This window comes from Stegostoma tigrinum, chromosome 17 (genome assembly GCF_030684315.1).
Source record: "Stegostoma tigrinum isolate sSteTig4 chromosome 17, sSteTig4.hap1, whole genome shotgun sequence".
Classification (NCBI taxonomy): Eukaryota; Metazoa; Chordata; class Chondrichthyes; order Orectolobiformes; family Stegostomatidae; genus Stegostoma; species Stegostoma tigrinum.
Genome location: NC_081370.1, coordinates 27950773 through 27963132, shown reverse-complemented (window position 1 = coordinate 27963132; position 12360 = coordinate 27950773). Strand labels below are relative to the sequence as shown.

The window sequence follows — 12360 nt, the reverse complement described above, 5'->3', positions numbered from 1 at the left end:
AGCACTGGCTTCCAGTGTTAGCTATGAAACGGGTTTCAGAAATGTCAAGCCCACATGACACTTTTAAGTTAACACTGAATTACATTTACTTACTTGACATGGCAAGGAGGCAATTAGCATAGTCTATATAATGATTGAGATTGCTTAAGGTTATAATTCTAACATTCTACTTTGGACAATAAATAACCTGCCCACAAAGCGCAATTTGATGCCAGATAGGTTGCATTACAGAATCAGTGGGTGCATGATTACGCAATTGTCCCTAGCAAGGCAAATCAAAACAAAACAAAAACAGAGTGCTGCAGAAACACAATACATCTGGCAGCATCTGTTGACAGCAAAACAGAGTTCATGTTCTGAGTCCAGTGACACTTTGTTTGAATTAGCAGTACCTGGGAAACCCTTCCACAATGTATCACCAATCAGACAATAACCTGTCTGCCTGTTTTTGCTACCAAACTGGAGAACCTCACACTTATCCACATTGTACTGCTTCTGCCATGTATTTGCATACTTATCTTGTTCAAGTCACACTGCAGCTTCTCTGAATCCACTTTGCAGCATACCTTCCCACCCAGCTTTGCGTCATCTGCAAATCTGGAGATTTTATGTCTTATAAACATGATACAGTTATTTCACTTAAATCTTTAAATATATTGTGTATAGTTGGGGTCCAAGCACAGATCCCTGCAGTAGCCCATTAGTCACTTCTCCCCACTTAAAAGAAGATTTGTTCATTCCAATGCTGTTTCCTGTCTGCCAACTGGTTCTCAATTTATTTCGATACACAACCTTCAATCCCATGTACTTTAACTTTACTTGCTAATCTCTTATGTGAGACCTTATCAAAAGCCTTCTGAAAATACAAGTAAACAACATCCACTGGGTCCCCCTTATCCATTCTACTTGTTACATCTTCAAAGAATTCCAACACACTTATTAGGCACAATTTTCCCTTTGTAAATTGATGCTGAAGTCTTGTCACTATCTTCCAAGAGCTCTGCTATTACATCTTTTATAATGTATTCTTGCTATTTTCCCACTACCAATGTCAAGCTAACTGGCTTAATTTACTGTTTTCTCTCTATCTCCCTTCTTAAATAGTGGAGTTACGTTAGGTACTCTCCAATCCTTAAGAATTGCTCCAGAGTCTCTAAAATTTTGGAAAATGACCACTAGCACAACTGCTAAGGGATATTTCCTTAAGTACTTTAAAATTAATGATATCAAACCAGGGAGATTTATCTGCCTGCAATAGGTTGGGGAGGCAACTGCCTAGTGGTATTACCACCGGACTGTGAATCCAGAGACCCAGGTAATGTCTTGGGGGACCTAGGTTCGAATTCCACTACAGCAAAAGGTGGAATTTGAAATCAGTAAGTATCTGGAATTAAGAGTCTAATGATGACCATGAATCCATTGCCGACTGTCGGGGAAAACCCATCTGGTTCACTTATGTCCTTTAGGGTTGGAAACTGCCACCCTTACCTGGTCTGGCTTACATGTGACTCCATACCCACTGCTATGTGGTTGACTCCTAACTGCCCTCTGGGCAATTAGGGATGAGCAATACATGCTGCCTAGCTAGTGACGCCCGCATTCTGTGAATGAATAAAAAAAATCCCATTGGTTTCCCCAGTACTATTTCTCTATGAATACTAATTTTTCTCATTTCCTCCATTCCACTAGACCCTGTGTTCTGCCATATTTTTGGGATGTTATTTGTGTCTACCTTTGTGTAGACAGAACTTAAGTATGGATTTACTTGATCTACCGTCTCTTTGTCTCCATTATAAATACCCACATTTCTGACTGTAGGGGACCTATATTTGTCTTTAATAATCTTCATCTCATGATTCACCTACAGAAGCTTTTACTAGGGGTTTTTGTGTTCCCTGCAAGCTTACACTCAGACTTTACTTTCCCTTCTCAAACAGTCTCTTCGTCTCCCTTTGCTGGAATCTAAACTGTCCCCATCCCTCAGGTCTGTTGCTTTATTTTTTGGCCAATTTGTATGTTTCTTCCTGGGTTCAATATAATGATTTTCCTTGTTAGGCATGATGTGGCCACATTTTCCAGTTTAGTTTTATATCATACAGGAATAAATAACTTTCGTATTTCATACACACACGCACTTTAAATGTTTTCCATTGTGCATCTAATGTTAACCCTTTAAGTAAACTTCCCAGTTTATGACAGCTCACTGATGCCTCATACTATCATAATTTCCTTTACTCAAATTTGGAACTCTAGTCTCAGAAATGGCTATATCACAGTCTACCTTAAATAATAATTTTATCTTATCGTAGTCACTCTTTCCTTAGGGTCTATGCCAACTTCATTGTCAATTATTCCTTCTACTGTATGCGTCTTCACTGCACTAAAGAGCAATGCAAATCACAGACCACAGACTATAACTTAGCACTGAACAGCCTGTGCAATAAAAAGAAATGCAAGCCACAGAGGGTGGCTGTCTCAAAATGAGTGAGTACAGAGAAATGACACAAAGAGCCATAAGATGCATTCTGCATAGATGAATGAGACTGGTGTGTGTTACTGTGCACAAAGTGGCCTGGCAAAACCATGCGAGTGATGGATGTCCCTGAGCTCCTAAGTAAAGTTCTGCAAGATTTGAGTGGTGTGAGAGTTAAACTGACAGCAAGCTTGGCAACTTGCACAGATGAAGGATATGGGAAGATGGAATCCATAGAGCATGTAGGGATATTATGATGATGACCAAGTTGGATGAAGGCCCGAGGGAGAAATAGGTGAGTTGCTACAGTCAGGTAACCACTCTGACTGTCACGATGGAGAGGAAAGAATTGGAAACTGTCTAGAAATTAAGCAAGTCGGGTAATTGACGAGATCAAAATGCATAGAAACGAGGTAGTCACCAATTCTTAGTGATACACTGAACTGGCATTTAAACTTTAAAAGAAAATTCAAAAAAATTTTTCTCAACGTTGAGATTCTTATTTTTAAAAAAATTTTCACTGTAACTTCCTACATATTTTGCCATTGCCCACAGCACTCAAAGGAATGGAAATTATCACCCTTGGTCTCAGTAGTCCTAAATAGTGATGGAAAGGGATAGGTGTATACCATTGGGCAAGAGTTATAGCTGGGGGAAAGGCAATTACGATGAGGTTAGGCAAGATTTAGGGAGCATAGAATGGGGAAGGAAACTGCAGGGGATGGGCACATTAGAAATGTGGAGCTTATTCAAGGAAAAGCTCCTGTGTGTCCTAGATAAGTACGTACCTGTCAGGCAGGGAGGAAGCTGTAGAGTGCGGGAGCCGTGGTTTACGAAGGAGGTGGAATCTCTGGTCAAAAGGAAGAAGAAGGCTTATGTTAGGATGAGATGTGAAGGCTCAGTTAGGGCACTTGAGGGCTACGAGGTAGCCCGGAAAGACCTAAAGAGAGAGCTCAGAAGAGCCAGGAGGAGACATGAGAAGTTGTTGGCAGATAGGATCAGGGTAAACCCAAAGGCTTTCTATAGGTACTTAAGGAACAAAAGAATGACGAATGTAAGATTAGGTGCAATCAAGGATAGTAGTGGTAAGTTGTGTGTGGAGTCAGATGAGATAGGGGAAGCGCTAAATGAATATTTTTCAACAGTATTCGCTCTAGAAAATGACAATGTTGTCGAGGAGAATACTGAGATAGAGGCTACTAGACTAGGTGGGATTGAGGTTCACACGGAAGAGGTATTAGAAGTCCTTCAGAAGGTGAAGATAGATAAGTCCCCAGGCCGGATGGGATTTATCCTAGGATCCTCTGGGAAGCCAGGGAGGAGATTGCCGAGCCTTTGGCATTGATCTTTAACTCGTCATTGTCTACAGGAATAGTGCCAGATGACTGGAGGATAGCAAATGTGGTTCCCCTGTTCAAGAAGGGGAGTAGAGACAACCCTGGTAATTATAGACCAGTGAGCCTTACCTCAGTTGTTGGTAAAGTGTTGAAAAAGGTTATAAGGGATAGGATTTATAATCATCTAGAAAAGAATAAATTGATTAGGTATAGTCAGCACGGTTTTGTGAAGGCAAGGTCCTGCCTCACAAACCTTACTAAGTTCTTTGAGAAGGTGACCAAACAGGTAGATGAGAGTAAACCGGTTGATGTGGTGTATGTGGATTTCAGCAAGGCGTTCGATAAGGTTCCCCACAATAGGTTATTGTACAAAATGCGGAGCAATGGAATTGTGGGAGATATAGCAGTTTTGATCGGAAATTGGCTTGCTAAAAGAAGACAGAGGGTGGTAATTGATGGGAAATGTTCATCCTGGAGACCAGTTACTAGTGGTGTACCGCAAGGGTCGGTGTTGGGTCCACTGCTGTTTGTCATTTTTATAAATGACCTGGATGAGGGCGTAGAAGGATGGGTTAGTAAATTTGCAGACGACACTAAGGTCGGTGGAGTTGTGGGTAGTGACAAAGGATGCTGTAGGTTGCGGAGAGACATAGATAAGTTGCGGAGAGACATAGATAAGCTGCAGAGCTGGGCTGAGAGGTGGCAAATGGATTTTAATGCAGACAAGTGTGAGGTGATGCACGTTGGTAGGAGTAACCGGAAGGCAAAGTACAGGGCTAATGGTAAGATTCTTAGCAGTGTATATGAGCAGAGAGATCTCGGCGTCCATGTACAAAGATCCTTGAAAGTTGCCACCCAGGTTGACAGGGCTGTTAAGAAGGCATACAGTGTTTTAGCTTTTATTAATAGAGGGTCGAGTTCCGGAACCAAGAGGTTATGCTGCAGCTGTACGAAACTCTGGTGCGGCCGCACTTAGAGTATTGTGTACAGTTCTGGTCACCGCGTTATAAGAAGGATGTGGAAGCTTTGGAAAGGGTGCAGAGGAGATTTACTAGGATGTTGCCTGGTATGGAGGCAAGGTCTTACGAGGAAAGGCTGAGGGACTTGAGGCTGTTTTCATTAGAGAGAAGAAGGTTGAGAGGTGACTTAGTTGAAACATATAAAATAATCAGAGGGTTAGATAGGGTGGATAGGGAGAGCCTTTTTCCTAGGATGGTGACGGCGAGCACAAGGGGGCATAGCTTTAAATTGAGGAGTGAAAGATATAGGACAGATGTCAGAGGTAGTTTCTTTACTCAGAGAGTAGTAAGGGAATGGAACGCTTTGCCTGCAACGGTAGTAGATTCGCCAACTTTAGGTACATTTAAGTCGTCATTGGACAAGCATATGGACGTACATGGAATAGTGTAGGTTAGACGGGCTTGAGATCGGTATGACAGGTCGGCACATCGAGGGCCAAAGGGCCTGTACTGTGCTGTAATGTTCTATGTTCTATGTAATAGGGAGTGAATAATGATTCCAAGGTCCTAAAATGTATTTTCATTCCATGCCTTTTGTTACAAAGTGCTCACTTATGAGCATTTGATGATTACAGGATGAGATTGAGTCTTGCTGTTAAAATGTACGCTATGATCGCATAGCCAGTCTTAAACGACCAATAGTCTAAAACATGAAGAGGACCAGCACGAGTTGCTTAAACAGGACACAGGAAGAGAAACAAGAAAGGAAAAGACTAGGAAAATACTAAAATTAAGTGGCGTAAAAGTAGGTGTTCTAACACATATCGTGGAGTGATTTATAACACCAACTCGACTCACAAGGAACTGATCTCAGCTGAATCACCCAGAGTTCCAAGCTAGAGAAAGACAGGTGCTTCTTCACTGTAACAATAAAATCAGAGTAATGACTAGTCCTGGTAATTCTTGTCATCTAGTCATCATCTTGTCACCCATCGTCTAGTAATCAAACAGCATTGATGCAGCAGAATAATAGCCCATTCTCAGCCAGAGAAAATGCAGAGCACAGAGGGCTTCAGAGATGTAAGAAGGGTAAGGTAACAATATAAACAATTAATCATAAACTATGCCTTTTCTGCACTTTTTTCCTAATTTGTGCTTTAATTGTAATCATGAAGTAAAATATTGAAACGAAAATACGTACTCCGAAGATTATCTTGTGAAATACGCATCTTGACGTACCTCCACAATGAATCAGTCCATATAGAGTATAACCCTTTTTACAAACACATTCAAAATATCCTGGGGAGTTGATACAAATGTGATCACATGCTCTTTCAAAGAAGCATTCGTCAATATCTATAATTAAAAAGATACGTATTATGGATATTAAAATATTAATAAATTACTAATGAACCACAGAAACTAACAAACAATAAAAGAGAAACTCAAGCTCCCTTAGTCAGCAAATTTTATTCTTTATGGGATGAGTGTTTCACTGGCTAGGGCTACATTTATTGCCTGCTCCTAAGTGCCCTGGAGAAGCTGGAGAGCTACTGTCTTGAACCTCTACAATCCATGTATTGTATGAATATTATGAAATATTACCATGCCACTAATGTTTCCAACAAGGTCTTAAAAGCCCTAGACTGACTCTTTGCTTTCACCTGAAAATGATAGATCGCACTGTTTTCATAAATGGCTCTAGACATGTTCAAACTGGGAACTTGCTGGTCTGTAGGGATCAGCAAAACACAAAGGGTAAGAAATTGTTCACAGAAGGAAAGGTAGAAAATTGGCTGCTCCTTTCACAGTCTGCCTAATGTTATCAATTTGTTTTATTAAAGATTTTCCATTACATGTCATGCGAAATAAATTGTTAATACACATTCACCCATTTAGGACTAATTTTCCCAAGACCAATTTCACCCCTGAGACACTTTTGATTGAATAGGCCCATTGGCTGATTTCAAGAAACAAACCATTACCCTAATTTTACAAATTACAGCTTCACATTCAAGCCACAGTGCTTTCAAAAATAAGCAAAATCTCATTTGTCTTTCGAAGCCTTCGGGACTAAACTCTGAACAAATAAGTCTATAAAAATAGGTGGCTACCAGTTACTACTTACCTTTTCTAATGAACATACAGTTTGGCTTCTTACATTATATTTGTACGCATTTATAAATACATTAGATCAGCAGGCAATATTTAATGGCATTATTTTTAATTATATAATATTAGTATACAACTGACTACGGCTGGCTTTAAATTTGATTTCTGAAGACAACTCCTTTGCTTGTTGGTGACAAGCAAAGCTGAAATGGTCTGTAATTATTTTTCAAGATGGAAGAATGTATGGTAACTCAATAAGAGAGATAAACTGAATCAAGTATGGGATTTAGAGCTTTTATTAAAAAGAAACTTCTGTAACAATTCTTGAAAATAAATCATTATTTGAAACATAAACTGCATGAGGACCTTGCTTGAGTGAAGAATATTTTCACATAGCATCACTTCAAAGCACTGCTGCATAGATTACTCATAGACAGCACTGGGGACTGCTACCTGTAAGGCAACCCTCGGAGATCAACTTAGAGTCCTGCACAGATAGCACCTATAACTCTGGGGAATCAACACTGTCTCAATTAGCAAGGTATTGAATTAACACAATGTAAACAACATTTTAGCCTCCTATCTCTAGATGAATATCCTTGATCTTTAAAACCTAAGAGACAGGTTAAATAATCCAAACCATTTTTAAACCAACCTTGGCAGGTTCTTTCATCTGTTAAAAGTTTGTAACCTTTCTTGCAGCTGCAGCCAAAACTGCCAATAGTATTCTTACAGAAGTGATCACAATCACCATTATTATTTATGCATTCATCAATATCTGTAAATAACAATTGTAGATCATTAGTACTTTTAAATTTAACATCCTTATTGTTATGAGAAAAGTTGTTTAAAATGGTGCATTTTAAGAGGATGGATGGGCTAGCATATATAGGCTAAACAGAGTAGAACAGTAAGGAACCACAGAACAGGAGACAGACTTCGGTGTTGACATATCCAAATAGTTAAAAATAGGAACATAGGAACAAGAATAGGCCATTCAGCCAACTGAATGGCAAAACAGGCTCAATGAGATCAGGCTGATCTGATAATCCTTCACTCCACTTTTCTGCTTTTCCCAATAAACTGATTTCTTTACTGATTAAAACTCTATCTCAGCCTTAAATATACTTAACGACCCGGAGCCTGGACAGCTTTCTGTGGTAAGGAATTCCACAAATTCAATGCCAACTGAGAGAAGAAATTCCTCCTCACCTCTGTCTTAAAGGTGTGATCCCTTATTCTGAGACAATACCCTCTGCCTAGACTATCCTAGAAAGGAAAAACAAACTTTCTGCATCTAACTTATCAAGTCCTCTAAGAATCTTGTGTTTCAGAAGGATCACTTCTCATTCTTCTAAACCCTAAGGCCCAACCTACTCAACCTCTGCTCGTGAGACAGTCCCTCCATACCCAGGATCAGCTTAGTGAAACTTCTCTGGACAGCCTCCACTGTTAGGATATCCTTTCTTAGATAAGGGGGCCAAAATTGTTCACAGTACTCCAGGTGTGATCTGACATTTCTCTAGAATAGTTTTAGCAAATCCTCACTATTTTTATATTACATTCCCTTTAACATAAAGGCCAACATTCCATTTACCTTGCCTATTACCTGCTGAACTTGTAAGCTGGCTTTTTTGGAATTTGTGCATGAGGACTCCCAAAATATCCAGTTATGAATTAGTCTTCACAAACTGATGCTGACTTTCTTTAATCTATTAAAGTGTTCAAAACCTCTGACTACAGGTTAGTAACTTCCTTGGATTTTATGGATGAAAAGTTATCTAGTTGCATTTTCTCCCCTTAAATAATGGGAGCAGCATTTATAATTTGACATTTTGAAGGCATAATTCTCAAATCCAGTTTTGGATATAATTATCCAATTGACTCACATACCTGCAATTCCCTACTTATTTATTTTAATAACCTGATGGTTTTCACTCCAGGATCAAGATATTTTTAATCTTAATTCCGATCATTTCTTCTATTCTGTTTTCTTTTATTTATTGTAACCAAAAATCAGATTTGTAGAATCGTTTTTTCATAAACAGATAAAAGGATATCTGGATTTGGAATCTCTGCTAAAAAGCAGTGTCAGAAGCACATTACACATTTTAAAACGCAAATAAACAATTGTTTTTTATTCATTCGTGGGACATGGACAGCACTGGCTGCCAGCAATTATTGCCTGTCCTTTGTGCCCTTGAAATGGTGGTGATGAGTTGCCTTCTTGAAATGCTGCAGTCCACGTCGCGTCGGTTGACCCACAACACCCTTTGGGAGGGAATTCTAGAATTTTTGACCCAGCAACAATGAAGGAGTGGCCAAGTCAGGATGGTGAGTGGCTTGAGGGGAACGCACAGGTGGTGGTGTTTCCATGTATTGGCTGCCCTTGTCCTTCTAGACAGAAGTGGTCGTGGGTTTGGAAGGTTAAAATAGTATCAGAGATAATGGGAACTGCAGATGCTGGAGAATTCCAAGATAATAAAATGTGAGGCTGAATGAACACAGCAGGCCAAGCAGCATCCCAGGAGCACAAAAGCTGACGCTTCGGGCCTAGACCCTTCATCAGAGCTCTCTGATGAAGGGTCTAGGCCCGAAGCGTCAGCTTTTGTGCTCCTGGGATGCTGCTTGGCCTGCTGTGTTCATCCAGCCTCACATTTTATTATCGTGGGTTTGGAAGGTGCTGTCTGAGGATCTTTGGAGAATTTCTGCAGAGCATCTTACAGATAGAATATGCTGCTACTACAGAGTACTGGTGATGGAACGGTGGATGTAGTGCCAATCAAGCAGGCAGCTTTGTTCTGGATAATATCAAGCTTCCTGCATGGTGTTAGCGCTGCACACATTCAGGCAAGTGGGGAGTTTTCCATCACGCTCCCGACTTGTGCCTTGTAGGTGGTGAACAGGCTTTGGGGAGTTACAGACTTTCTAGCCTCTGGCCTGCTACTGTAGCCACTGTGTTTATGTGGATTATTTGCTTTTCCAAATAAAAGAAAATCATCAAACTACTGTATTTTAATACTTAAGTAGCATTACATTCTTGGTCATTGCTGTCATAGTTGGCAGTATCAAAATCATAAAACTGATAACATTACATTAAGAAAACTTACTTTAACAGATGTATCACATGAAGGAAGATGAAATATTAAACATTATAATACTAATTATGTCAAAGTACCTTCCACACACACAAATCATTAAAGGTGATATCTAACCTTTACAAGTCTTTCCATCTGGTTGCAGTGTAAATCCCACAGGACAGCTACACCGAACACCAGTAGAAGTATCTTTACAGGTACGATCACAGCCACCATTGTTAATTGCACATGTTTCTGTAGATAGAATAAAAATTACTTGCGACCACAATCTATTCTTACAGTTTCACCACTTCAATTCATTGAAATATCATAGTGAATTTAATTAGCTAAATTTCATAGTAACTTGTAGAAAGTTAGTTCAAAATAACTAACTGTTAAGTTATGAAAGATAAAGATAGAAACACAGTGATGCTTTTGCACAGACTTCACCTTAATGGTGAAAAAAATCTGCAACTTTACATAGTATTGTACAGTATTTATAGTGTAGATACAGGCCATTTAAACCAAACAGGTCAATGCCAATGTTCATACTACATATGAGCTTTCTCTCACCATTGTTTAACTAACCCCATCTATCCTTCTATTTCTTTCCCCTTCACGTACTTATTCAGATTCTTCTGTTTTTAATGTGTCGAAGCTATTCACTTTAACTACTCCTGGAAGTGAACCCCTTGCTTTGTTTGTTTTTTTTATATAGAGCCTTATTAAACTGATTCCCTATATTTTGTGATTGGTGTATAAGATTCCTCTGTTTCTGTATTCCATTAAGGCATTACTTTTTCAAAAAGATTTATGGAGTCCTTACTATCAACTTCAAAATGTACCACCTCATGCTTATCTAAATTAAAGTACAATTTCCAAATACACACCTACATTGCCTGCTCATTAGCGTCTCCTTCAATAGCGTTTTCTACAATGGCAGGCCCCCCAAACTCAAATTGGAATCATTTTAAAATTGAGAAATGGTGTAAGTGATTCCTGAGGGCAAACTAAAACAACATACACTCTAATATCACAGGGAAAAACCAGCAGATGTCATATACTTGGATTTTAAAAAGGCTTTTGATAAGATCCTATATAAAAAGAGAGTGGTGGGCAAAGTTAATGCACACCGGGTCAGGGCAATATATTGGCATGGACTAAGAACTGGTTCACAGACTGGAAACAGTGGGAATGAATGGGACTTTTTCCAGTGGTTTACCCATGGATCAGTGTTTGTGTCAATGCTATTCACAATATATGTAAATGGCTTGCTGGTGACACAAATCTAGACTAGTTTGTTAGGTGTGAGGCTTCCGAGCACGTTTGCCTGTATGGACAAACAGGCAAATACAGTAGAGCACAGGTAGATGTGAAATTACCCACTTTGTTCTGAAAAAACAGAAAGGAAGAGTATTATTTAAATGTCGATATATTGGGAAATATAGATGTACAAAGGGAACAGGGTGTCATTGTACACTAGTTAAGGGAACTAAACAGTAGGTGCACCAAGCAATTAGGAATGCAAATGGTATGTTGGTCTTCATTGCAAGAGCATTTGAGTTAAAGAGTAGGAATGTCTTTCTGCAGTTACACAGGGCCTTTGGTGAGACTGCATCTGGAGTACTGTATACAGTTTTGGTTTCCCTATCTAACAGAAGATGTACATGCCATACAGAGAGTTCAGCAAAGGCTTACTTGGCTGATACTGGCAATGGTAGGACTGACTTATTAGGAGAGATTGGTTCAACTCTCCCTGTATTTATCAGGGTTTAGAAGAATGAGAGGAAATCAGATTGCAATGTAAAAAAAAAATCAACACAGCTAGATACAGGGAGGATCTTTAACCTAACTGGTGAGTCTAGAGCCAGGGTCAGAGTCTCAGGATACAGATTAGGTCATGTAGGACTAAGATGAAGAAACATTTCTTCACCCAGTGTGTGGAATCCACTACCACAGAAGGCTTTCCTAAACATATTCAAGAAAGATACTGACAACTTTACAGATTGTAAAGGCATCAAGTTTTGTACAGAGCAGGAAAACAGCACTGAAATAAAGGATTAGTCATAGAGTCTAAAGTTAGTACAGCATGGAAACAAACCCATCGGTCCCATTGACCAGATGTCCCAAACTGATTTAGTCCCATTTGTCAGCATTTGGCCCATATCCCTCTAAACCCTTCCAATTCACGTTGCCATCCAAGTGCCTTTTAAATGTTGTAATAACAGGTTCAAAGGGCCAAATAGCCTACTCCTGCTCCTGGTTTCTACTTCTTAATATCATGGAGTGATTGAATTGGTAGAAGGCTGGCTCAATGATGTTGGGTTTCAGGAGGAGGTTGAGAATGAATCATCCACCCAGCACTTCTAGTTGAAGATGGATGCAAATACTTCAGGTCTGGC

At 39.6% G+C, this 12360-nt stretch overlaps 1 protein-coding gene across 5 annotated transcripts in view; it reads right to left on the bottom strand.

Annotated features, from left to right (window-relative positions):
• The window catches only part of scube2 (signal peptide, CUB domain, EGF-like 2), a 159145-nt gene that overhangs the window by 73120 nt on the left and 73665 nt on the right, over positions 1–12360 (bottom strand). For 4 of the 5 annotated variants that reach the window (XM_048545799.1, XM_048545800.1, XM_048545804.1 and 1 more), the window contains 3 exons: positions 10097–10213; positions 7537–7659; positions 6009–6125 (listed from right to left, as the gene is read on the bottom strand). In XM_048545799.1, coding sequence (XP_048401756.1) covers positions 6009–6125; positions 7537–7659; positions 10097–10213 — 357 coding nt within the window. The remainder of the gene's footprint in view (positions 1–6008; positions 6126–7536; positions 7660–10096; positions 10214–12360) is intronic. The other variant, XM_048545803.1, reaches the window with a different exon arrangement.